Raw genomic sequence first — 27134 nt, forward strand, 5'->3', positions numbered from 1 at the left:
GACTGGAGATGAGGAAGAACCTCAGTAGGAGGGTGGTGAGGCTCTGGCACAGGCTGCCCAGGGAGGCTGTGGCTGCCTTTTGCCTGGGGGTGTTCAAGGGCAGGTTGGATGAAGCCTTGGACAACCAAATCCAGTTGAGAGCTGTCCCTGCCCATGGCAGGGGGAAAGATCTCTGAGGTCCCTTCCAACCTGAGCCATTCTAAGGCTCTGTGACTGCTCTGCATTTGCCAGGGAGAAAAACCCCTGAAGGTTTCTGAATCTCAGGACAACCAACTCAGTGCTTTCTAGAGGCCACCAAGAATACATCCATGTGGTCACCACTGTCTTCAAACCCTTAGTTAATCCTGGGAGAGCCAAAGCAGCTTCATTTCCAGGGGAGCCAAGTCCAAGGACCTCCTGCCTTCAAAGAAAGCCTTTCAGGCCAGCCCAGGCCAAGACTAAGCTGAGAACACAAGCCCAGCCCAAGCCCAGCCCAAGCCCAGCCCCTGACCCTCCAAGACCTGCTCCCCAGCCCTGTGTCCTCTGTCACCAAGCAGTCCAAGGTGGAGCAAGCTGGAGAGCCCTGCACAAGGAGGGTGAAGCCTCAGCACCTTCCATCTTTCCAAGCCAGCTGCTGCCAGGTGGTTGCCAGCCAGCTCTGGTGCCAGCTCTGGTGCCAGCTCTGGTGCCAGCTCTGGTGCCAGCTCTGGCTGTGTCCTGGCTGTGACACTTGTCAGATGGATTCACAGCAGGGAAAGCCCCAGAGCCTCCCCAGGCTGCACACACTCAGCAGAGGCTGAGGGAAGCCATGGCTGGGACAGGGCTCAGAAGCTGAGCTCTGATTTCAAGAGAGGACAGGGAAGGGAAGGGCAAAGAAATAAATAAGAGAGAGGTGGGAAGTTAGTTAAGGCCTTGCTCTTCTGCTGCTGAAATTAATACACCAGGATGCAGTTAGGTGGCAAGAGATTAATGTCTAGCAGCACAGCAAGGCTCCTCATTTCCTTGCTGCCACTGATTTCAGAGCAAATTGGCTGAGGTTAGAAGTCAGAGAAGGATTCCTCAGCTGCTGCCAGCGCTGCACACTTCAAGAGCTATCTGAGAATCAGGCTTCTTCCCTTATCACTGTTAAAAGGCTGTGCAATCAAACCCTAAGTGACAATTGGGCTGCTGCAGGAGCAGGAGGAGCTGCCAGCTCACCCTGCCAGGGCTGCAGGAGCTCTGTGCAGCTCACAGGATGTAAAGAAACATTTTGTCAGGAAAATAAGAGGCTGTGACAGAGGCAGGGAGCAGGCAGAATGAGAGCTCAGCTCTCTCAGGCTGGGTAGCCCCTGACAGGTGCATCTCCAGTGCCTGTGCTCCAGAGTGCTGCTGCCCTCTCCAGCAGCCTCTCTCCAAGGAGCCTGAGATGCTCTGCACACAATTCACTCAACCCTCACAGCACCCAAGGCAGCAGTGCTGAGGTGCTGGGCTGGGAAGGGTTAACAGAACCAGAGCAGCACTGGGGACAGGATACAGACCTGGGGGTCCCTACCCTTCAGCCTCAGCCACCAGCCCAGCAGGGACATTCTCCTTCACCAGCTCTCCTAAACATGTGTTGGGGCTGATTCTAACAGTGGGCAGCAGCTCTGCAGGTCTGACCCTAACCCAACAGTGAGCAGCAGCTCTGCAGGTCTGACCCTGACCCAACAGTGGGCAGCAGCTCTGCAGGTCTGACCCTGACCCAACAGTGGGCAGCAGCTCTGCAGGTCTGACCCCAACCCAACAGTGAGCAGCAGCTCTGCAGGTCTGACCCTAACCCAACAGTGGGCAGCAGCTCTGCAGGTCTGACCCTGACCCAACAGTGGGCAGCAGCTCTGCAGGTCTGACCCTGACCCAACAGTGGGCAGCAGCTCTGCAGGTCTGACCCTAACCCAACAGTGGGCAGCAGCTCTGCAGGTCTGACCCTGACCCAACAGTGGGCAGCAGCTCTGCAGGTCTGACCCTAACCCAACAGTGGGCAGCAGCTCTGCAGGTCTGACCCTGACCCAACAGTGGGCAGCAGCTCTGAGGTCTTCCCTGAGTGCAGAAGCTTTGCAGATCCTTCTGAGCACACAGAGCTGTGCTGAGCTGTGCAGCCCTGTGGTGCAGGTTTTCCCCTAGCAGAGGTCAAGCTGCCACCCCAGTGCTGTGCTTTTGCCCCACTCCCATGGCATCACTGCCAGGGAATTCATCACACAGCTGGAGTGGATGGAAGGCTAAACCATGTTTGCCTCACTGGAGGAAAAGAGCCTGCAAGAAAGCTGGGGAGGGACATTGGACAAGGGCTTGGACAAGAGGGAAAGGATTGAAGCTTGAGGAGGGCAGGTTGAGACTGGAGATGAAGAAGGAACTCTAAAGAGTGAAGGTGGGGAGCCCCTGGCACAGGTGCCCAGGGAGGCTGTGGATGCCCCTGCCTGGAGGTGTTCAAGGCCTGGAGCAGCCTGGGCTGGTAGAGGTGTCCCTGCCCATGGCAGGGGGCTGGAACTGGATGAGCTTTAAGGTCCCTTCCAGCCCACCCCATGCCATGGATCTATGAACACAGCACAGCTCAGCACAAGCACCACAGAGAGAGAGCCACAGCTCAGGGGCTTCCAGGAAAGGGCTTCCAGGAAAGGGCTTCCAGGAAAGGGCTTCCAGGAAAGGGCTTCCACATGGCAGTGAGTACAAATGCCCTGAAATCAGAAGAGCTCTGTACCAAGAAGCCAAGGCCAGGAGCAGGGGAGAGGCTCAAGCACAGTGGTGGCCTAAGAGCAGGATCTGGAGGGCATCAATCCAGCAGATCAGAGTGAGTGAGCCTGCTGCCTCCAGTGCCTGTGGCAGCCCTGCAGCTACCTGGCTGGTGGGCACACAGGAGCATGGGGACTGTGCAGACACTCTCCCAGCTGTGAGCTGCCAGCTTCCAAGGCAGAGGAAGGAGAAAGGAGATTAACTTGGGTGAAGACAGCAGAGCCTCTCTGCCTGTGATCTTCCTGCTGGCAGGGCTGCCTTTGGGCAGGGCTGCTTGCCCAGGGCTAAGAGCAGCAGAATTCTCTGCAGGAGCAGAAGGTGAAGGTTTGTTTTGTGTTTTTCTACTGTGATTAGAGAGAATATTTGAGAGAGAGCAGCTCCCCTGCTCCCCCCAGGCTGCTGAGCTGAGGCCTGGGCTACAAGTGAGCATCACCTCCACAAGATGTGTCAGCCTTCAAGAACCTGATTGCTTCTCATGCACAGGAGCAGGCTTGAAACTAGCCCCAAAGAGCCTCCTCCACGTGGAAGCAGCTGCAGAGAAGTCTCAGGCTCATGTTGAGACCTCCAGCCTGGAGAGCTCCCAGTTTGCCTCCTTGGCACCTCCAGTACGGAATCAAATGCTGCAGGACGTGGCAGGAGGGAGAATGGGCAGCAGTGGAGAAGGCAAGCAGTGCCCTGTCCTAATTTCTCACTCTCTGAAGACAAGAGGTGCACAGAGAGCTGCAGTCAAAGGCTGCCTGATGCTTCTGTTCTGTAGCAGCCACAGTTAAAAGGAGGCAAAAGCTATTAAGAGGCTGAAATGTTCCACACAGCTCCTTTCCTGCAGCTGCCTGCAAATCCTTGTGCTCCCAAGCAGCTTCCCTGAGAGTGCTCCCAGGCCTGCTACCAACAAGCCTGAGTGCTGCCAGTTGCTGCAGCAGCAATGCCTCCAAAAGCCTTCCATGTTTTGGTCTGTTTGCAGCCATGCCCTGGTGAGGGATTCTGACAAACTTCCCAGGAGGAAGAGCTACAAAGAGCTGAAGCTCCTGCAGCAGGAAAGCTGCTGGGGCTTGGGGTGTTGGAAGGGGAAGGGCAAGGAGGAGCAAACCCAAATCACTGCTCCTGGCAAAGTGAGACTGGGCAAGGGCAGTGCTGAGTCCTACACAGCCTGGGCCAGCACAGGGCCAGCTTGCAGAGCTCCAGACCCCCTCCAGACCCCCCAGCAACCACTGCAGCAACTTAGTGCTGCACAGCCAGGTGTGAGGTCACTCTGCTGGGGCTCCTGCAGGGACTAAAGAGACAAATGTCCCCTCCAGGGCAATGAAAGGACTCGGTGGTGGCACCACAAGCAGAACTCCAATGTTTCTCCCTGAGCTGTGGCTAAGCCAAAAGCCAAACCCTTCCTCTGCCACCTCCATCACAGCCACCTGCAGCCCAGGGGCCAAGGAGGGCTGCTGCTGTCCTGGGCATCCTAGCAGACCATGGGATGCTGCTTCCATCTTCAAGCTTGGAGTTTCACACACACCTCACCACTCCCCAAAGCTATTGAGGCCTGAGCAGGAGGCTGTACTCAGTCTCCACATCTGGAGCCATGTCATGAACCTGATGTAGAGCAGGACTGGGACACCCAGAGACACAGGAGTGCTGCTTTAACCTGGACCAGTCCAGTCCCTTTGCCCTGAGGGAATGAAGCTCACAGACCCTCTGCCCACTGGAGAACTCTGTTCCACCCTAATGTGGCTGAGGAACTCCAGCAGATAACAGCTGCCAAACAGACTGCTGTGGAAAGAAGGCAGGAGACCTCCAGACAGCAAATAACCCCCAGGGACAGGAGGGAGAGGGCTGCTCAAGCAGATCCTGCTGGTGTCCTCCCCAGGGCCCAAGCTGTGCAGGCAAGGTCAAGCTAGGGCAGAGTGAGCAGAGCAGGGAAGTGCTTTGGCTGCAGACAAGGAGAGAGGGAATCTCTGTCCCCCAAAGCCAACACAGCTCCCACGAGGAGGAGCAGGGGCCCAGCACTGGGGGGGGAAGTGGCTGACAGAGCCCAGGCAATCTGCTAAGGAGTAAAATGCTACAAGCTGGGAAGCACATGGTGCCTAAAGAGCCTTTAATATTGATTCCCTCACTCAATATTTCATGGACTCCAACATCTTGCTCAAGAGTGGAGCAAGCAGAGAGAGGAAATGCTCAGTTTGGTCAGGTCCCAGTGCCTACAACCTCAGGCAGACAGCAGCGCTCTCAGCTCTGGGCTGGCTTCATGTTTTAATCAACACAGAGGTCGGGTTTAGCTCTGCTCTCAGACACAGCTGTGCTGGACCTGCCCACAGAAGAGGTGGTGCAGGCTGGGGGGGCACTGAACGATGCCCAGGGCTGAGCCACGGGCAGGGGACCCCCAGGGAGCTGTGCTCCGGAAAAACACAAAGAGAAAAGAGCAAAAAAGATGGAAAGGGGGAAAAAACCCCAGAGAATCAAAAAGCTGGGGAGAGATCAGAGCCAGCTGAGTGCAGGGCAGGGCAAGGAGCTGCCAGGGACCTTGCAAAGCGCCAGGGAGGCGGCAGCCCGGCCGGCTGGGGACTCACCGAACATGTTGCCGATGTGGCCGTTCCTGGTCAGGGGCCGCAGCTCGTTCTTGCCCAGGGCATACTGCCTGTAGTTATCCCAAGCAAACTTCATCATCTGGGGAAAGAAAAACAATGCAAAGTGCTTCACCCAGCTCCCCAAGCTTTGAGCCTGGCCCTGTGGGAAGGGAGGGAAGCTTCCCCTTCACCCAGCCACCGCCGGGCCGCTGGTGACGGCACCGTGGTGCACACCGCAGTCAGGAGTGGGGCTGCTGAGGTCCCAGACTCAGCACTCCTGGTGCACAGCCTGGGGCTGGCACCACAGGATCCAGCACCACTGAGAGTCCACTTTGCCCCTGGGCTGTGCAAACCAAGGGAGAGTTTCAGGGGAGCTGTCCCCAGCCCTCAGTTTCTGACCTTTTTCACAGAGCATCAGCAACCAAACCAGGCTGGAAATGCAAGGCCAAGGCTGCCACATCCCTGAGCAGAGAGATGCTCCCTCTGAGTTTGCAGATTTCTGTGTGGTGGTGATAATGAAGCTGAATCCAACTGCAAACCCACCTACCATCTGCCCACCTTGCAGCAGGCACACACAGAGCGCTGGCAAAGCAGCACCAGGGAGCTACACAATGTGGTGAGCACAGGAAGGAGCTGGGCTCTGCTTGAGGACTTGCTTCCTATCAGTGAACAGAAAACATTCATGAAGGGGAGGGCTGAGGAAAGGCTGAGGGAGCTGGGCTTGTGCAGCCTGGAGAGGAGAAGGCTTAGGGGAGACCTTATTGCCATGCACCAGGACAGAGAGGATGGCTGCCAGGGGCTGGAGACTCCCTTTGGACAAGGAGCCCCATGGAGAAGCCAAGGGGTGATGGGGACAAGCTCCTGCTGGGGAGATTCCAGCTGGACCCCAGCAGAAAACCTTTCCCCATGGGAAGAGTTGGCCATTGGAATCATCTCCCAGGGGCAGCAGTGGAGTGCCCTGCAGTGGGCAGCTGAAGGCTCAGCTGGACAGGCTGCTGGGGCAGCTCCCTGCAGCTCCCCCAGCCCCTGGAAAGCTTGGGGCAGATGACCCTTGGGGGCCCTCTCACCTTTCCCTGCTGATCTGAAGGCAGATCCATGGCACTTTGCTCTCTTCCTGTCCACCCCCCCTCCAAGTGCTCTCTCCAGGGAGTGCTGCAGATGGGCTGGGTGATGTCTGAGCAACCCTTTCCAACTCAAACAATTCCTTTTGGGACATTTGACCTGTCCTGCCCGGGCTCAGCACATGAACCTCCCCCTGAGGGCTGCAAGGCAGCGTTTGTGCAGGCTCCAACACACACACACAGAGCTTTTGCTGCCCTCCTGCCCCTGCAGCTCCAGCCAGCAGGGGAAGAGAAAGAAACAACCCCAAAAATCCAAGCTAGGAGCAGCCTCTTCAGCTAGGAGGGACTAGGACTTGTCAGCTTCTGAGGAGTGCCTTACATAAAGCTGCCTTTTCTGATGCACACAGCTTGGCTCTGAGCATCACAGCGACCTGCACAGCTTTGATTCAGTCCCTGGGACCACAGAGAGAAAAAGGAAGGGAAAGATAAGAAAGGGGCAAGAAGGCAGCTCCAGAGAAGGGAGGATATCCACCTCTGCCCCTCAGCTAAGAGAAGAGCCTTCACTCATCCAAGACATGGGAGAGAAAACAACAGTTCAAACCAAAGCACAGAGTGCCTCTGCCACAGCATTCCCAGCTCTGCTCCAGGAGCAGGATCTGCAGGGTCTGGGATTCCTCTCCTCATCTGAGTTACTTTGTCCTCCCCTCCAGCTGTGTGTTTCTCAAGCCCAGCACTGCCAGCCTCGGGCAGGATCCTCCTTAACGAGCACAACACACATCAAGAAGCCTCCCAGCAGCTCCCCCCGGCCCCAAGCTTCCCCAAGTCAAGTTTCAGAGAGCTGCTGGTAGGGACCAGGATCAACATCTGCTGAGCTGACTGATCCCAAGCAGCCTCCAGCACCACTGGGGGAAGGGGAGTTGGACAAACAGACTGAGTCAGCCTGGGGTTTTAAAAGCTCAGGGTGGGATGAATTAGTCACTGGAGCACTCTGCTCCAGGAATGACCAGAGGGAGGAGGAGAACCCAACAGAAGCCCTCCCCAAGTGCACTCAGAGATGCCTCAGTCCTACAGCCTGGGGGGGGTCAGTTTGCTCTCTCCAGAGCTCTGGGTTCCACAGCATGGCTCAGGCTGGGAGGGAGCTCAGAGCTCCTCTGCTCCAAGCTCCCCTCCATGCCCAGGGACACCTCTCAGCTGAACTCAGCTGCTCAAGGGCTCATCCAGCCTGGCCTTGAACACCCCCAGGCAGGAGGCAGCCACAGCCTCCCTGGGCAGCCTGTGCCAGAGCCTCAGCTCCCTCCTGCTGAAGTTCTCCCTCAGCTCCAGTCTGACCCTGCTCTGCCTCAGCTCCAAACCCTTCCCCCTTGCTCTGGCTCAGCCACCCTCAGGAGAAGTCTCTGCAGCCTTCCTGCAGGATGCCTTCAGGTCCTGGCAGGCAGCTCTGAGGTCCCCCCAGAGCTTCTCCTCCAGCAGGATTGTTCTCAAGGGGAAGCTCTCATCCTTCTCAACCTCTCAGGGCAAACCCTGGAGGAGCTCTGGACTCTCTCTGCCGTTCCTGAGGGAATGTTTTTGTGCCTCAGAGCCTGACCCTGAGGCTCACTGCAGGCAGGATGGAGTTTCCATCCAGACAGCTTCCCCACCCTGGGTGTCAGGGCTGATGCCCTCAGAAGCAAACAGCAAAGCAATCTGCTCAGCTTCAGAGCAGAGCTGAGGGAGGGCTCCCACCCTGCTGGCACACAGGAGAGCCTGGACAGGGAGAGGATGTGGCAACGACTCTGTTTTGTTGCACAAACCTCCTCAAGCTGTCATTCCCAACCAGCCTCCTCCTCAGCTGAGTAGGAAATTTCAAAGTTATTTCCTGCCCTCGACTGTTTTTTAACCCCTCCCTGGCCAGGCTGGCACAGGGGGCTCTGGGGGGCTGCCACCTCCAGCAGCCACTTCCATCCCACAGGGCAAGTCCAGAGCAGGAGACTCCACAACCTCTCTGGGCAGCCTGCTCCAGGGCTCTGGGAGCCTCCCAGGGCAGAAGTTCCTCCTCATGGTGAGCTGCAACCTCCTCTGCTGCACTTTCCATCCATTGCCCCTTGGCCTATCCAGGGTGCAGCTGAGCAGAGCCTGTCCCTGTCCCTTCCTTCCTGACCCCCAGCCCTCAGCCATTGACAGGCATTGATCAGATCCCCTCTCAGTCTACTCCTCTCCATACTAACCACCCCCAGGGCTCTCAGCCTCTCCTCCCCAGGCAGTGCTGCAGTCCCTTCAGCATCCTCACAGCCCTCCCCTGGACTCTCCCCAGCAGATCCCTGTCCCTCCTGACCTGGGGAGCCCAGGGCTGGATGCAATATTCCAGGAGTGGCCTCAGCAGGGCAGAGCAGAGGGGGAGGAGAACCTCCCTGGCCCTGCTGCCCACACCGCTCTGGATGCCCCCCAGGGTACCAGAGATGTTCAGCCTTTACTTGCCTGCTCAGCCACTTGAGCTGCATTTGTCACAGCCTTGCAAGGAGCTCCACCACAAAATGATTTCCTGGGCTGAGCTCTGCTGGCTGCAGTGTCTTAAAGCTCTGCTCCTCTGCTCTGCCCTGAGCAGGCAATCAGGCAGAGGATGGATGAGATTGGATTTGCTGCCTCTGAAGGGTTGTCACTTTGCCTTTATGTGAGCACAATTCTCCCCTCACTGCTTTCCAAGAGCCCTCTCTGTCTGGCAAGAGGCAAGATGCACAACGTGGTGCTCCCCCCCCACAAACACACTTTCACCTTCCCAGCTCAAGCTCTCCTCTCTCTAATTGATGGCTCCACAAAAGCAGCAACTGGAGGGGGGGGGGAAATAGTTTAAAAAGCCAAGAATCATCTGCACCCTCCTGCCCTGCATCCTCCTGCCCTGCACCCTCCTGCCCTGCACCCTCCTGCCCTGCACCCTCCTGCCCTGCACCCTCCTGCCCTGCACCCTCCTGCCCTGCATCCTCCTGCCCTGCACCCTCCTGCCCTGCACCCTCGTGCCCTGCACCCTCCTGCCCAGCCTGGCTCTCTGCAGCTGCCTTTCCCAACCCAAATTTAGCAGCTCCACTTCCAAGCCACTAAAAGGCATTCATCAAGTTTCTAAAAGCAGGGACTCCACATTTACACAGCACTTGGGAGGACTTGAGCTGGAGCTCTCAGCAGCTCTCCCTGCCAGGGGGACCAAAGGGCTGGGCTGAAGCAGGAGGGGGATGTGCAGATGAGAAGCAGGGAATGGTCTGGGCCAGAAGGGAGCTCCAGAGGGCATCCAGTCCAACCCCCTGCACTCAGCAGGGACATCCTCCACAGAGCAGCTTGCTCACAGCCCAGCCCTGCCCAGCCTCACCTGGAATACCTCCAGGGAAGAGACCTCAGCCCCCTCCCTGGGCAACCTGTTGCAGTGTTCCAGCAGCCTCCTGATGCTGAACTTGTTCCTCACATCCAATCTCAAGCTGCTCTCCTCCAGCTCAAAGCCATTGCCTCTGGTCCTGTCCCTGCAGGCCCTTGCAGACAAGCCTCTCTCCATCCTTCCTGTAGCCCCCTTCAGGTACTGGAAGGCTGCAATTAGGTCTCCCTGGAGCCTCTTCTCCTCCAGGCTGCACAACCCCAGCTACTGCTTTGGGTTGAGGCCCATTTCCATCACTTTGCACTTGCAGATGGGCAGAAGGCAGCAGAATGTTTGATGTCACTGAGCAGCAGTCTGCCTGCTGAGGCCAAGGTGGGGAGTGGATATTTTATGCCCTTGTCCTCATGACAGATCCCAATGCATCAGCATGACCAACCCACCCTGCCACCTGAGGGCTGAGGAACAGCCCCAGCACCACAAAAGTGATGGCAATGGATCCATCATTTCAGCTTCTCCCCTCTTTCCCCCCTCACCACTCTATCTGCCACCTAGCAGACAATTCTCTCCTTGCCCCTGAAATCCTACTCACTCACCCTGGCTCTCAGCTGATTTATGGCACAGCCTTCCAAACTCATAACCAAACTTGTCAGACTGCTCTTCCCTTCCCAGCAGCTTTACCTCACTCTTTCTTTTTCCTTTCCTTCCCTTTCCTGAGGTTCAGCTCCCCCCCAGCTGGATGATTACACATTGAAATCAACTACAAGTAACTGCAGGGACTGAGGAGCAGCTCTCCTGCAAGGACAGGCTGAGAGAGTGGAGGCTGCTCAGCCTCTGGGGAGAGCTTATTGTCACCTTTCAGTACTCCAGGAGGTTGAGAAGAGAGATGGGGACAGACTTCTGAGGGGCTGCTGTGACAGGATCAGTGCTGTCTGCAGAGGTAAAGCCATCAGAGAGCCACAGCTGGAAGGGACCTCTGGAGCTCACCCAGTCCAAGCCCTGCTCCAGCAGGGCTCCCACAGCAGCTTGCCCAGGAGCACAGTGGCCAGGGGGGGTTGGAAGCTCTCCAGAGAAGGAGACTCCAAACCTCTCTGGGCAGCCTGCTCCAGGGCTCTGCATCCTCACACCAAAGAAGTTTCTCCTCCTGCTCAGGTGGAACCTCCTGGGCTCCACTTTGTGCCCCTTGCTGAGCACCACTGAGCAGAGCCTGGCCCCAGCCTCTTGCCCCTCACCCTTCAGCTCTGGCTGAGCACTGCTCAGCTCCCCTCTGGGGCTGCTCCTCTCCAGGCTCTCAGCTTCTCCTTGTCAGAGAGACACTCCACGAAGAGATGCCCAACTCTGAGGCACTTCAATCCCTGCAGTAACCACAGATCAGCACTGCAGATCCCTGCCTTCATTTCCCTGCAAAAAGCAGAGCCATGGGGAAAAAAAAACCAAAAAAAATGAAATAAAGAAAGAAAGAGGGAAAAGCCATCCCCCCCCTGCTCTCTTTTGCCCTCCTTTTGTTACCAAGGAAGGTTTCAAAGTGCAGAGCACTCCCAAGCAGCTATTTGATTAGTTTTATCCATCCAGGCTGGGATAATTAGTAAATGCTTCAAAGATGGAATCTAAATATACCAACCACAACCTCCCCCCTTGCAGAACTTCCAAGGAGCATTACACAAAGCCATCAGCTTCCAGAGAACCACTCTGTGCCTCTTCAGCCTCCCTCCTTCCACTACCCTTCAAACACTGAAGCACCAAGCAGCTCAGGAATGCCTGGTTTGAAGGTTACAAACAATTCATTCATTAATGAGTAAGTCAGTGGTTAGCACTGCAAAGGCTCCACTCCCTGCTCTGCTTCACACGGGATGGTGGAGGCTGGAAGGGAGCTCCTGGGGTTGAGTCCAACCCCCCCTGGCCAGAGCAGGGTCACCCAGGGCAGGGCACATCCAGGTGGGGTTGGGAAGTCTCTAGGGAAGGAGACTCCACAACCTCTCTGGGCAGCCTGCTCCAGGGCTCCAGCAGCCTCACAGCAAAGCTTCTCCTCCTGTTGAGGTGGAACCTCCTGGGCCCCAGCTTGTACCTGCAGGTCCTTGTCCTGTCGCTGGGCACCACTCCCTGGCACCTTCACCCTGGCACCCACCCCTCAGGTATTTGCAGACAGAGCCTCCCCACCCTCACCCCAAAGAATTTCTCCCTCATCTCCAGTCTCAATCTCCCCTTTTCCAGCTACAATCCATTCCCCCTCGTCCTGGCCCTCCCACCCTATGTCCAAAGTCCCTCCCAGGCTCTCCTGGAGCCCTTTCAGGCACTGGAAGGCTGCTCCAAGGTCTCCCTGGAGCCTTCCCTTCTCCATGCTGAGCAGCCCCAGCTCTCAGCCTGTCCCCACAGGGGAGGCTCTCCAGCCCCTGATCATCTTGGTGGCCTCCCCTGGACCCTCTCCAGCAGTCCTATGTCCTTCTTATGCTGGGGGCACCAGAACTGGACACAGTGCTCCAGCTTGGGTCCCACAACAGCAGAGCACAGGGGCAGAACCACTTCCCTCAGCCTGCTGCTCACATTTCTGTTGCTGCAGCCCAGGACTGGCCACTAGCTCAGGCTGCTCAAGGTCTCATCCAGCCTGGCTTTTAACACTTCCAAGCTTGGAGCCTCTGCAGCTGCTCTGAGCAGCTTAGAATTACAGAATCAACCAGGTTGGAAAAGACCTCAGAGATCATCAAGTCCAACCTAGTACCTAACAGCCTGTTCCAGAGCCTCACCACCCTCAGGGAGAAGAATTTCTTCCTAATGTCTCATCTCAGTCCAGCTTCTGTCAGTTGAAAGCCATCACCTCCCCTCCTGTCACTCCACACCTTTGCCAGCAGTCCCTCTCCAGCTCTCCTGCAGCCTCCTTCGAACGCAGGAAGGCTGCTCCAGGGTCTCCCTTTCTCCTCTGTTGCTGCTGCTGGCAGGAAGATGTAAATACCCCTCCCAACACCATGGCAGGAGGTCAGAAACAAGCCCATAGCTGCTTTGAGAAGCCCAACACTACAGCAGAGCAGCTTCCCAGGCTGCTCCCCGGGCAGGCTGTGCTTGGGAAGGGTTTTTACCTAGCAGGGAAAGAACAGCCAAAAAGGGGGAGAAAATTAAAGATTCAGTGTGCTAACTGCAGCTGATTGAAAGGTTCCATTTAGGCAGCCATGAATATCTGCAGGCTTCTCCTTGATGGGTTTAAAAAGCCTGGAACTGGGGGTGGGGGGGGAACAGAGAGCTCCAGCACGAGGCAGACGTTACCAAGCAACCCAGCGGCACGGAGAGCCCAGCCTGCAGCGACTGCAGCTGGCCAGGAGAGACCCCAGGCCCAAGCCAACAGACCCCAACAGGAGCTCCAGCAGGGCAAGAGCCACACCTGCTAACCTGCCTGCTTGGCAGGGGGCTTGGAAGTGGAGGAGCCTCGAGGGCTCTTCCAAGCCTGACAACTCCTCTCCGATGCTGCGCACAAGCAGCAGGTCGACAGCCAGGCCAGAGCCCCTCAGCCCCTCCCCATGGTACCCCCACCCCAGGAGGTGGTTGGAAGCACAGACACCAAGCAGGATGGGTTGGGTTGGCTGTTTTTCCCCCCCAGCCCTGCATCCTGACAAGGTAAATCATTTTCCCTCCCCCTAAAGATACCATCTGGGCAGGATTCTCATTTCTGGAGAGGCAGAGCCCAGGGGGGAGCTCTCAAAGCAGCTGTAGTGATAGCTAACCAAAAATGGGCAGGCTGCAAGAAAAACCAAACCAAGACAAAACGGGGGGGGGGGGGGGGGGGGGGGGGGGAGGGCATTTTTCTTTTCTTTTTGAAGGAAAACAATAAAAAGAAAAGGAAAAAACAACAACCCAAAGCTGTCTCTAGAACCTCTTAGGCTCTGCCTGCTTGCCAGCCTGTGGGACAGAGCTGTCAAACAGATGGACCATAGAAAGGAGCAAGAGGGAAGATGCAGAGCTGTTGTAGTCCTGAGCCTTGGGTGAGGGACATGGCAGGAATCCTCTGAGGGCATGGAAGTGAAAGGCTGAACAGAGAGCAGAGCCTCTGCCTGCAACTCTGCCCCAGGGCTGCCCTAAGTAAAGCCTTCCCCACCCCAAGGAACAGCCACGGAGCAGGACTGGGGAAATCCTGATGCAGGCTGAGGTCCTGCCTGAGGCTCTGCAGCCAGCAGCCCAAGGTAGGCAGCTGAGGAGCTCCAGTTCAGCCAAGAGGGGGAAACAAAACAGCACTTCCAGAGCATTTGCAGATCAAAAAGGCCACCCTCAGAACCAGCCACATTTGCTTTTGGGAGGAAGAGATTTCTCAGCCTGGGACCCAGGAAGATGCTTTGGAGCAGGAGTGACTCAGAGCTGCCATGGCAGCACCGGGAGCCGGCTGGAGGCACAGAACAGATTCACACCATGGCTGGAGGTAAAAATCCTGGCTGATGACAAGCTGAACAGATTGAGCAGGTCTCTGTTAGGCTTTCAAGTGTGGAAAGCACAGCTCTGGACGGGCCCCACACCCAGAGGTGACCTTTCACACTGGAAGGGAACCTCAGCGCGGCCCTGGGTTCCCTCAGCTGCTGCAGTTTGCTCTTTCAGGACCAGACATCTCTCAGCTGCCTCTTCCCTCCCAGCTCTGGCAAAGTGTGAACTGCTTTTGACATGTGGATGGCTCTAGGGCCCAAAAAGCAGTGATGAGCAGATGGGATGACTGAAGAAATGAAGGAAGGAAAGGGGAAAAAGAAAGCAAATATAGGCCAGGAGCTGCCCTGCGCCGCTCCTGTTCCGCACGGCGAGAACCGAGGCAGGGAGCAGGAGCAGCAGCTGCCTGCAAACTGCCTCAGCCCAAATGCTGGAGCAGGAGCAAAAGAGGGAAATCAAGAGCTGCCAGCACACCTCGTGCTTTATCTCACACTTGGATGGCTTAACAGGAGAGATCTGGGAGGATGAGTTTAGTTTAATGATTTCTTGCTGCTTCACCTGCTCCCCATCTGTCTTTGTAGTCCTTGCTTGGAGGGACAGATCGGAGCGGTGCTGCGCTCTCCCTTCTCTCCCCTTTCCAGAGTTCCTTGTGACTGGGGCTTCTGAAGAGAGGCACTGAGCAATTCTCAAGCATTAAGCAGTCAGCAGAGATTAGAACAATAATTTATCAAAGGTAATAGCTAATAAGAGAGACAAGGAACTGGTTCCCAGCCTTCCGAGAGCCTCCCGTCGGCGGCGTCACCTTACAACAGTGTCAGCAGGAGGGAGCTCCAGGGCTGCAGCAGCAAATTTGTTAGCCAGAGGCTGACAAACTCTTCCAAGAGTCCCTCAGTCAACAGTAAATCAGGTTGGAAACACTGCACCTTCGATAGAAATGAAGTTGCTGGGGTGGCTGTTAGACCTGCGTTAGAGCTCAGCTGGCAGGATGAAGCGGACTTGCTCTCCTTCTGCCTGACCTGCCAGCAGGAGAGGGACCACGGCCTTGGCACCGTGGCCTTGGCACCATCCCAGCACCACACCAGACAGCTGTCACACAGCAGTGATGAATGAACTGCTGAAAGAACAAAGCAGGAAATAGACAATTAGGGAATCTGGGTAAGAAGTGAAGAACCACAAAGGTTCATCAGCAGCAGGGACAGGATGCACCTCCCAGGTCACAGACTCCAAGGCCAGCAGGGGAGAAGTGGCTCCCACAGGACTGCTCTGGCCAGCTTTCCTTCCAAGACCTAAGCACCAAGCTTCCTCCTCGTCCCACTCAGCCAATTTCACCCTAAGATTCAACTCAAAATTGCCTTTCTTTGAAAGCCAGAAATGAAAGCAGCAGAAGACAACTGCCCCCTGCTTGATCCCACGGCAGCCAAGCAGCTGCCTTGCAAGAATCAATCACAGAATTGTCAGGGCTGGAAGGGAGCTCAAGGCTCAGCCAGTTCCAACCCCCCTGCCACGGGCAGGGACACTTCACAGTCAATCAGGTTGCTCACAGCCACATCCAGGCTGGCCTTACAAACCTCCAGGGATGAGGCTTCCACCACCTCCCTGGGCAGCCTGTGCCAGGCTCTCACCACCCTCCTGGGGAAGAACTTCTTCCTCACAGCCCATCTGAATCTCCCCACTTCTAGTTCTGCTCCATCACTAGAAGAAGTCACACCCCAAATGCTCTCCATCAGTGCTGCCTTCAAAGCCAAAACAGCACCAGGAACCAGCCCAGGGTTTGCTAGGGCTCCTCCAGCACCCTGCTGACCCACCAGCCTGGATCCAGGGCACTCCTCGAGCACTCCAGACAGCAGTGGAGGCTCAGGAGAGGCAGCAAGCAAATCCCATTTGCACTGGAAGTATTTACTTTGCAGAGCTGGGCTGGCTAACCCCAGGCAGCAGGAGGGTTTCGGTGATTACACGATCATTATCTTTTGTTACTCTGTGAAGCACAGAGCTCTGCACTCTCCTCCCCGCCCAGGGAAATCGTCTTAACACAATCAGAGCAGGAGCCCTGCTCCCAGCACCGCCAGCTCAGACCTTCCCGACACGGCTCCGGCTCTACCACAGGCACTCCGCAGAGCCATCCCTGCTCCATTCACAGGAGCAGTTCTGTCACTCACTTCCTCTGAAGCAAGGACCAGCTCTCAGGGATGCACTGAATATACAGCTTCACTCTCCATCATCATCCTCTGCAGCTGCTGCTGCCGCGACGAGAGGCTGCAGGATGTGGAAAGCTCTTTGCAGCCTCACTCCGAGGCTATCACTCTCCTGACTGACAAACTAAGAGGGAGAGAAGGATGACAACAGCTCTGTGGCCACGCAATAGAAGTGTTGGAGGCCAGAGGAGAGCTAACGAGTTGCTGGCTCTCCCTCAATCACAACCATCAGAACAATTAGCTCAGATAAGCCTGAGAACTGTGTTCTGCTCCACGGTCCCCTCCCTGCCAACTCCTCAGCTGGAAAACTTCAATCGAGTTTGACAGGGGGGGAAAGGTCACAAAGGAACTGAAGTTCAGTGCAAACTGGCGGCAGAATGGTGGGGAGACCCTGACTGAAGGCAGGGGAGCAGCACAGGCACCTGCCCCACTCAGCCCCAGCCTGCTGAGCTCTGGGCACCCAGCACCCAGAGCTGGAGCACTGCCTCTGACCCATGCAGCCCTGGGGGAACAGAGAAGAGCAGATCCCAGCAGGCAGGGCTGGGGGACACAGACACGAGGCTGAGGAAAGCCACAGACTGCACGAGGAGGATGTGAGGATGCACAGGGGTTGGGGACACAGGACAGCTGCTCCTAGAAAGCCAGGCTGCACTGTCTGGCTGCCAAGGGAAGGAGGGAGGCTGAAGGAGCACATTTTCCCCTCCCCAAACACGGCTGAGGCCTCTCCTTTGATTGCAGTACACAGCAGATACAGGCACCAGGGACGCTGCATCCTGGCTGTCAAGATAAGGAGATGGAAAAGGGATGCACTGAAGTCACTTCAGCTCAGCCTCTTGCCTTTACTTCTGCTCCAGCAGGATCCTGCCAGGCAACCCTGCAGAGCCCAAGAGGAAACACTTCTGCCAAAGATTAGCTTCTTGGTTAAGGGCCTCAAAACTCTGCCTGCCTTACACAGGAGCTACTGGTTCCAAACAGCAACATGCTGAGTCTGCTGCTGGGAGCACAGCCCAGGACCAAGGGTCCTGTTCTAATTGAATGGTAGAGGTGAGAAAGGACCTCCAGAGATCCACCCCAACCCCCCTGCCAGAGCAGGGTCCCCCAGGGCAGCTCACCCAGGCACACATCCAGGTGGGTTTGGAAAGCCTCCAGGGAAGGAGACTCCACAGCCTCTCTGGGCAGCCTGCTCCAGGCCTCCAGCACCCCCACAGCAAAGTTTCTCCTCGTGGTGAGGTGAAGCTTCTTGTGATCCCTGCCTGTCCCCCCTGCTCCTTGTCCTGTCACTGGGCACCACTGCAAAGAGCCTGCCACCTGGACACCCACCCCTCAGGGATTTGTAGCCATTGATCAGATCCCTCTCAGCCTTCCCTTCTCCAGACTGAACAGCCCCAGGGCTCTCAGTCTTTATTCATAGGACAGATGCTGAAGTGCCTTCACCATCCTTGTAGCCTCTGTTCAACTCTCTCCAGCAGGTCCCTGTAGGTGCTCTGCCCCCTTTAGCAAGAGCCCAAACCAGCAGCATCCCTGTCCCACAAAGGGAGGCTGCCTACCCTCCAGTCCTTCAGCACTGCCACTGTGCTCTCCTACTGTGGTCTGGGTCCCTCATGCACAAAGCACTCACATTATGCACGGCTGATGGACACCACTGCCCATGACAGCTCCTCTGGAGCCCTTCCAAAGCACTGTGTCATCTGATGAGCTGAAGCACCACAGAGGCAGGCAGCAGCCCCAGTGCTCGTGGGAGAGTGCTCACCACTCATGCCAGAGCCACTCACAGCAGCAGGGCAAAGAATTTGTCTGGGGGGATGTGAATTTGCTGCCTTCAGATGCTCTGAGCACAGAGTTCCTCTTCCCACCAGTGAAGGGAAAGCTCTTCCCTGCTCTCTCCCTCTGACAGCTCCAGCTCAGTTTTGGACTCAGAACTAAACCATGGAATCATGGAGCTGTTTTGGTTGGAAAAGGCCTCCAAGGTCACCCAGTCCAAGCATCAGCCCAGCACCACCACGTCCCACACTGCCACAGCCACACACTCCTTGAGCACCTCCAGGGATGGGAACTCCACCACCTCCCTGGGCAGCCTGTGCCAGTCCCTGACCACTCTTGCAGCGAAGGAGTTGTTCCTCACGTCCAACCTAACCCTCCCCTGGCACAACTTCAGAACATTTCCTCTCCATCCATCACCTGAGACTAGGCAGAATAGCCCAACCCCCACTTCACTGCAACCTCCTCTCAGGGAGCTGCAGAGAGCCAGAAGGTCTCCCCTCAGCCTCCTCTTCTCCAGCAGTGTGGTCACAGCAGGATGCTGCTGACCAGCTGCAGCTACTAAACCACTTCTCCTCCTCCTGTCTGAGAGCTTTTAAAGAGCTTCTGTGCATTTACTGAAGGCATCCAGCAAGGTGGAGGTCCCTGTGTGTGTCCTGCAAGCTCATTTCCCCACGTGCAGCCTTTGCACTCAGTCATTACCTGCCTGGGGGGGGGTCCACACCCCACCAGCTCTGCTGTTGTGTGTGAGTTGTGCCTGGTCTTTAAGCTGCAGTTTATAAGCTCTCACCAAAGGTAGCTGGTGTGGAACAAGTGTTGGCAGGGCTAGAGGCTGTTGACAGGAACAAATGTCCTCCCAGATTCCAAAGCACCCCCAGCTCCAGAAACATCAGAGGGCACCAAGGGACTGCTGGCACCTCCAAGACAAGCAGCAGCACAGCCCAGATGCCAGCATGTGAAGGATCTTCCACACTCCTGCACCATGCCAACAGAACACAAAGATGGTTTTGGTCAACTAACTGCACACCCTGCAGCTGGAAGAGGCTCAGAGTTCTGTCTGCTGGAATCCAGCAGAGGCTAAGGAAGCAAAAAGCCACACAGCCTGCCCCATCCCTGATCTGCAGAGCAGAGCTTCCCTTTGCCACAGGTTCAGTAAATACAGGGCAGGAGGAGGAACACAGAGGGAAGGAAAATTCCAGCAGGCCTGGAGGCAGCCAATGCTTCCCAGTGCAGAGAAGTTCTCTCATAGCAAAGGTATTTCTGCCCCAGAGAGAGAGCCCTGCTCTGCTCACACCACAGCAGCCTGCTCCCAGCTGACCGTCCCAGGCCACCTGCCTACAAACCACCTTCTGCACCCCAGCATCCAAATGGAGCCTGTTGGAAGGCCCTGGGTTTCCACCTGCAGGGAGGATTAGATGTTTTCCAGGGGTGTCAGGGAGGAAGATGTGCCCAGGGGAGGTGCCCTCCCGCCCCGGACTGCGGCGTGGTGCTGCTCACGTACCGAAGCCACCGGCGGATTACAGCATCCGCTGGCAGCCACTGCCCAGACCCAGGCTACAGGGAGGGGAAAAATAAACCAAACAAAAAAAGGCCTTTTCTCCACATGGAAGGAGAGAAAGCTGCACAGTGGAGAGAAAGGGAGGCGCTGGAAACCTTTACACTGCTGGCTTCAGAACTGAGCTGGCTCAGGGCCGGCCGACAGCGTGGTCGAGGCACTGTAGCGATGGGAACTCCGACGGAGAGCTGGGGGGAGCCCTGCTCTCCCCCTGCCGATTTCACTTCGGCACCCAGGTAAAATCCCCTGAGCACAGCCCCTGGTGTCCACAAAGGCGTGCGAGAGGAGACAGCCTCAGCCCAGGCTCTGCTCCCAGCAGGGGTCAGGGCTGCGGCACGAATTCAGGAGGGAGAACAGGCAGCAGTTCGCCGGCTCTGCCCCGACGGCTCTGCCCCCAGCAGCTCCCTGCCCCCCAGACAGCCCTCTGCTCCCCAACAACCCTGCCCCAAACACCTCTGTGGCCCCAAACACCTCTCTGCTCCCCAACAACCCTGCCCCAAGCACCCCTCTGCCCCCCAACAACCCTGCCCCAAGCACCCCTCTGCCCCCCAACAACCCTGCCCCAAGCACCCCTCTGCCCCCCAACAACCCTGCCCCAAGCACCCCTCTGCCCCCCAACAACCCTGCCCCAAGCACCTCTCTGCCCCCCAACAACCCTGCCCCAAGCGCCTCTCTGCCCCCCCCAACACCTCTCTCATTGCAGAGGGGCTCGGGGGTCAGGGCTATCAAAACCACACAAAGGGAACTCAGCGACCAGCACCAAGTCACTGCACAAAAGCTGAGCTGCTGATAACAGTCCCTGGTCCTTGCCAGCTATCTTTTGGTGACAAACTGTCGAGCTGTTTGTGTTTAACAGCCTGATCTGCCTCAAAAGGTGCCTGCAAGGCTGCAGAGTGATGCAGCCTGCCTGGGTACAGGACTCTGATGGCCTTCGTTCCCCAGGGGTCTGATTTTCAAAGGCAAACACCTCTTGAGAGCTGCGTTGAAAGAGGCCAGCAGAGAGCAAATGAAGGTGGAGGCAGGAAGAAAAGGCAGGATGAAGAGAACTGCACTGCACAGCAAACTGGCTTCAGGATTGCTAACCCAGGGGAACCCAGCACGGCTGAAACCCAGCCGGGGGCTGCCTGAACTGGACACATTCCCTCCTTTGGATGGCACAAAAGACCCTGCCAGGTTCCAGCTTCAGGCATTCTCCGACCTCAGGCAAGGAAAGTTGCCTTTTGTACCCAGAGAGGCCAAGAAAAACCACAAAAGCTCTTTCACTGCTCACATTTCCTCACCTCTCAGGTCTGGGAGTAAGCTCTAACTCCTCTAATGGACACCACCTGGTCCAGCTGGTCACAGTGGCTGTCCTGAGGCACCAGGTGGCATTGGTAGGGTTGGTACAAACACACTTCTGAGAGAAATGCTCTTCTCTCTCTCTCCCCCACCACTTCCCTACCTCTGAGACCCAGCACAGCAGCAGCAGAGCAGGCAGCAGTCTGTTTTGCTTCATCCATCATCAGCAGAACTGTCAGCTCAGCTCCAACAGCAAGATCTTTACTGCTAGTTATGATGCAAGAGGCAGCAGCCACGGGGGCTGATTCCCCCAGATCTGAGCCAGGCGGAGGGGGAAATCATTTTGACTTTGCACTGAGCCAATTTGATCTGGAGATTGTTGAGAGCAAAATAAATCCAGCACCCCACTGTGGCGCTTCTGCAGCCAACTTTCTGACTGCAATCACTTCTCCCCTTCCTTTTTTCCTGCTGAACCTCAGTGATCAGCATTTGGCACACGTTAAAAATCAGCTGTTCCCTGAAGCCAGGCACGACCGATCAGTTACAGAGCTACCACAGCTCCCAGGGGGCAGTTTAAGAGATTAATAATCCCAGGCCCTCTCAAGTTCCCCAACCTGCAGCGCAGGGAGGTTGTTCCTGGGGGTTTATTGCAGTTGTCTTCAAAAGGTCAGAGTGCCCAGAGCGCTCAGCTGCCCGCAGCAGCACAGCCCAGGCAATTCTCCAGGTGACCACCGACCTTTAGCAGTGAGCAGGCTGTGCAGAGCAGGCTGTGCAGTCCAGGTGCTCTCTCTGTTTTTTCCCCCCCTTCTCAGGGGAAAACAGCTCCTTGACTTGGCTTCAGAAAGGTAAATTGAGCCAGCTGAAGAAGTTTGCCACCCTGCTGAGCTGCCCACCTGTGCAAAGCAGCATACGTGCAGGCACACCTCAGCTCAGCTCCTTGCAGAGCCTGCTTCTTTTAACAGACTTCCAGGCACCTTTTCAATTTGCTAATCCACCTCTCTGCCACCCTGCCCTGCTAGGAACACAGCACAGGAGGGAGGGAAGCTGAGACACCCCCAGCCAGGCTCCTCCATCTGCAAGCAGCCCTGGTGCCCCCAGCGCGGGTGGGAGCTTCCCCAGGCAGCAGGGAAGGAGAAGACACCCCCAGGGTGGGTTTCATGCTCTGGGTGAGGCTAAATTTTAAGCATAAAAAGTCAGGCAGGACCACATTAGCTGAAACTTTCCACACATAACAGCCAAGGACACCACCCTGCTCTTTGGCTGCAGCAGCAAGCAGCTTAGGGCCTGGGTGGGAAAGGGCAGACATCAGCTTGGACTCCTGCTTGGATTCAAGGGTCCTATGAGAAAAGATTTCAGTTCCAAGTCTCTGTGCTGGGCATCAGCCCTAACCTTTGATCATGCACCAGTTCCTTCTCTTGGCTTTCACCTAGGCTCTGGCAGACAGATGGGGGGGTTAGGGGGGTGGCAACACTAATAAACCCCAAATCAGTATCTCCCCTCCACATCCCCCCTCCCCATCACACAGCTGCCCACCTGTGAGAACAGCCTTGGGAAGGGGAAAGAAAAGCCCAAAAGCAACAAACCCCCCAAACCTCTGAGCACCAGCAGAGTTTGGAGCACGTTTCAGCAACTCAGAGAGCTTCCAGCTCTGGAAGGAGGACAGAAAAGCTACTTGCTGCTGTGCCCACACCACCTCAAACCAGCCAACAAACTCCCTGCCTGCCTCAGCCGGCGTCTCTCACATCAGGACTTTACTTCCTCCTTGCTGCTGGCTTGGTTTTGGTTTGCTTGTTTGGGTTTGGTTTATTTTTCCCCCCCACCCATCTGTTTATTTTTTTTTCCCCCTGCAACATTTGTCTCCTAACCTCTTCTGAGTTGTTTTCTTCGTGTCTTTTTGATCTGCAGAGAAAGGGACACACCTTATCTCCTCCACAGAGCTGCACCACCAGCCCTTGGGTTGGTCGTTGTGCACGCTCAGCCTCCTATCTCAGCAACATGTTTGTTCCTCTCTCCCCCTCTCTCTGAATAAATAAGAGTGCAGGCACTTTTAAGGAGTAAGGGCTCTGTTTGAAGAGTAATTAGCTGTCAGCATAAACCCAGTATTTATGGATTCTCAGCCTTGAAAATCCCAGCTCCGCTCCCTGGCACCGACTGTGGCTGTGGGAAGCAGCTGGGGGCTGGATCCATACAGCTTGCAATAATCCTATATTTAAAACAATAATGAACCACAAACAAAGGCCTGGGCTCCACCAGCCTTCCACACGGCCTGTGGGAGGAGGGAGTGGAAAGCTGGGTTAGAAGCCTCATCCCTGGAGGGTTTTAAGGCCAGGCTGGAGGTGGCTCTGGGCAACCTGCTGTAGTGCGAGGTGTCCCTGCCATGGCAGGGGGCTTGGAACTGGATGATCCTGGAGGTCCCTTCCAACACTAACAGTGCTGTGATTCCCTGGGGATCTGGGGCCATCCAGGGACGTGGGGCTCTGTACCTCACCAGAGGGATGGGTGCTGGAATCTTCTGCAGCTGAGATGTAGAAGGAAAGGAGCTGGGATCACACAGACACCCAGCACCCCCGGGTGGGTCGTGTCTGGTGCCTGGGTCAAGTTGGAGCTTCAGCAGTGGTGCAGCCTTTGTCTGAATGGCTGAGGGAGAGCCTGGGAGGGGAGCTTTCAAAAGCTGTTTTAGCAACACGGGTTTAGAGGGGATGGAAGCCCTCAGTGGGCTGCTCTGGATTTCTTTCTCTGCTCAACCCAGGGCAGCATCTCGCTGCAGGCCTGCTCCTCTGTGAGCAAAGTAGGGAGGAAGAAGAAAGGAAAACCAAACCAGGACATTTATACTCTGCTTAATTAAATCAGAGCATTTCACTCACTGGCAGTGCTTACTGGACCAAAATTCACTCCAGGTTGCTTATCCATCATAGCAAAAGATCTGACACACACAATCGAGTGCTACACACAATCCATAGCTCTTGGCTAACTAGGTCACAGACTGCTCTGCAACGTCTGAGCCTGCCAGGCTTCCATGCACAGCCTCCAGGCACCAGGCCAAATCTCCCCCCCTCTGCTTCACACCCCTCTAACCCCCACCTGTGAGGCTACCCAGGCTCAGGGAGGTCACCCAGGCTTGGTGGGGGCCATGTGAGGGCTGCCTTCAGGTCGCTGTTGGTAGGTAACAAGTCCTCAGCCAGCTCCACTTGGAGTAAAAGCAACAACACAACTCCCAGGGCCAGCCAGCCTCATGCCCCCTCCTCATCCCCAGCTAGTGCAAGGGCACATCCCAGCCCTCCATCCCCATGGACCAGGCACAAGTTTCATCATCTACCAGCTTCTGTGTAAAGCAGCCAGGCTTGTGCTGATACCACGGGGAGGGAGGCTCTTGCACAACCACAGACACCTCCTGCCAAGCAAGTTGTTGGTTTCTTCTCCTAATAACCCAGATGAAATTTCCCCTCTGCCTAATTCCAGCTCTTTATCATTTCTAGTCACACCCTAGCAGGCTGCCCTGACATTTCCTCCCTGGTGGGAGGTGTGTGTGCAGACACCGACGGCCACGTGCGCCCCACTGGCACCTCATGGGCACCAGGCTCTGCTGCAGGACACCCCCCAGGAAAAGGGACACCCCCCAGGAAAAGGGACACCCCCTGACTCCTGCCACTGGGAAAGAAAGGGAGGTGTGAGGAGCATGTATGGGAAACGAGGGGAAGGCTGGGGAGGTGGGGGGTGGTGGTGGTGAGGAGAGTAGGGGCAATGAGGAGAGAGACAGCAAGGGCTGGCAGAGGGGGGAGCATGGACCCGAGGGGAGGTGAGGGCTGACTGAGGGAGGATGAAGGGTGGCAGGGCTGTGAAGGCAGGCTGAAGGCTGACCGAGGATGGCTGTGGCCATGAGAGGAGGTGAGGGTTGACTGAGGGGGGATGAGGGGTGACACAGCTATGCGAGGATGAGGACTGACTGAGGAGGGACATGGCCATAAGGCTGACTGAGATGGAGACACTGCTGCGAGAGGAGGCGATAGTGGTATCCGGTCTCCTCACCTCTTTAATCTTCATCCTGCGGGCTCGGGTCTCGGGGTCCTCGCCAGCCCGCCGGCCCCGCACCGGGTGGCGGAGGCTCCGGCGGAACCGTTCATAGTCGAAGCGGAACGGAGCTTTCGTCTCCCGGGCTGGGCTCTCCCCGGTGGCGGGCTGGGCTCGCCGCTCACCCCCCGGCACCTGCTGCCGGGAGCCCGGCGCGGTGTCGGCCGGCGGAGCGGCCATGCGGGCGGCGGTGCGGAGCTTCTCCCGCAGGCGGCGGGGGGCGGCGGGACTGGCGTGCCGGGGCTCGGCGGCGGCCGGGGGGCTGCGGGGCAGGTCGGTGTCGCGGGTGGAGGAGGAGGAGGAGGCGGCGGAGGATGAGGAGGCGGAGGAAGAAGAGGAGGAGGAGGTGGCAGAGGCGGTGGCCCGGCGGGGCAGGAAAAGGCGCTTGAAGCGGGAGGAATCGGGCAGAAGGAAGAGGGCCCCGAAGCACAGCGTGAGCAGGCCCGAGAGGAAGAGCAGGAACAGGAACTTCTGCGGCAGCCGCAGCCCCAGCGCCGCCGGCCAGCCCGGCATGCCCGGCAGCTTCCGCAGCAGCACCATGGGGTACCGGATCGCGGCCGCCGGGCGGGCTCCGCCGCCACCCCGCAGACGGGAGGGTGGTGGTGGTCGGGGGGGGTGTTGCTTCTGGCTTCTGCGGCGAAAGGCTCAGGGCCGCCCCCCGGCACCACCGGCAGGAGCGGGAGCCTTCACCGGGCACGGCCGGCGGCTGACACGTGGATGTCTCCGGAGCTGGCTCTGCCGCGGGGCCCCGCCGCTGCCCGGGCTCCTTGCCCGAGAGGTTCGCAGGGCGCGGAGCGGCGCTTCACAGTCCCCAAAGCCGGCATGAAGGCGGCGGCGAGAGCATCCCGCCGGAGCGGGCAGGGCCGGGCTGCTGCCGGGGTCAGTCCTCGCCGGGCAGGCTGCCGGCCGGGCGGCTGCTGTCGGGCTGGCTCAGGGAGCGGTGCCGGGGAGGTGCGATCCGGTCTCTCTAGGCGGTAGGTTCATGCTGCAGCATCTCTGCGAGGCGAGGGGAGATAAGAGAGCGTTCGTTCAACACCCAGACGGATGCCGCCGGCTTTCTGAGCCATTGTCCCGTAGGCTCTGACGCCTCCCTAGCCGTTCCGCCCCCCCGGCTCCAGCCACACTTGTTCGTTTCTCTCTCTCCGGACTTGCCATCAACTCAAGCCTGCGAGCAGCTCCCAGCTCCGCACCATCCCCTACGGCTCCGGGCTCTCCTGGCGGGGCAGACCCGCGGCCGAGATTAGGATCCAAGCCCTGACAAGGAGGGAGGAAAACCCCGGGAGGGGCAGAGGGACCGGGAGCAGACAGACAGGGAGGAGGCTGCTCCGCGCCTCATCAGGCCGCCGGGAGCCGCCTTCGCCTGCAGAGCGCGGGAGACGATGGAGCTGCGAACGAGCCATGCGGAAAGCTCGGCTAGGGCTAAGTTTTATGAGAGGTCACGAAAAATAATCTACGGATTTTACTTTTGCTCAATAGATGCCAGCAAATTTCCCTTTCCTCCCCAAATCCTCTGCCTCGCCGTTAAGTTATTGAACCCCCCTTTCAGCCATCCCTCTCCTTAGGAGAGCTGGATGAAACAGAGCCAAACTTTCACACCGCGAAAGGAGGCAGGACGACTCTCATCAAGCAGGAGCCGTTTCAAGGATCTACCTCCAATCCCCAAACCATCCCTGCTCCCCTGCAGGACCGGCGCTGTCCCCCAGACGCCGTCACAGCCGCTGGGCAGACGCTTTCCTACCCCCAGCGCTGGTTACTCACCCCTCTGACAAATCCAAGCCACTCTGCGTCCTACAGTGAGCAAAGTCTTCTCAGTCCTGCCCGCACATCTCACGGGCGAGCACCTCTCGCTGCTGTCAGCGCTCACAAGTGCTCGTTAAATTAGGAGGACGAGGCTGGCTGGCTGCCCGCCGGGCTCTCCAGGGAGCAGCTCCTCTCTCCTGCCCATCCAAGCATCCAGCAGGGAAGTACCTAACTGTATCAAGCTACGTAGAGGCCTCAGCTTTTCCCACCCCACCCCACCCCACCTCCTCCTCCTCCTCCCCGCTCCGCCTTTTTCCCTCCCTCCCCGCCGAGGGGGACCCGCCGGGCTGCGCTGCCCGGTGCCCGCACACGCAGCCCGCCCGCGCCGCTCGCCTCCCTCCAGCGCCGCTCACTGCGACAGCACCGCCAGCCGCGCCCCTCGCCGCGCCCCTTCTCCTGCCAACGGTCACTCGGGAAGGA

At 57.4% G+C, this 27134-nt stretch overlaps 1 protein-coding gene across 1 annotated transcript in view; it reads right to left on the minus strand.

Annotated features, from left to right (window-relative positions):
* Nucleotides 1–26914, minus strand: part of MAN1C1 (mannosidase alpha class 1C member 1) — a 65889-nt gene extending 38975 nt beyond the window's left edge. Inside the window, exons 1-3 of the mRNA XM_068159046.1 lie at nt 26673–26914; nt 24873–25910; nt 5280–5376 (exon numbers count right to left, since the gene is read on the minus strand). Coding sequence (XP_068015147.1) covers nt 5280–5376; nt 24873–25454 — 679 coding nt within the window. The 5' untranslated portion in view covers nt 25455–25910; nt 26673–26914. The remainder of the gene's footprint in view (nt 1–5279; nt 5377–24872; nt 25911–26672) is intronic.
* Between the last annotated feature and the right edge of the window lie 220 nt (nt 26915–27134).

Source organism: Melanerpes formicivorus, unplaced genomic scaffold, assembly GCF_026170545.1.
Source record: "Melanerpes formicivorus ecotype bairdi unplaced genomic scaffold, bMelFor1.0.p_v2 SCAF_45, whole genome shotgun sequence".
NCBI lineage: Eukaryota > Metazoa > Chordata > Aves > Piciformes > Picidae > Melanerpes > Melanerpes formicivorus.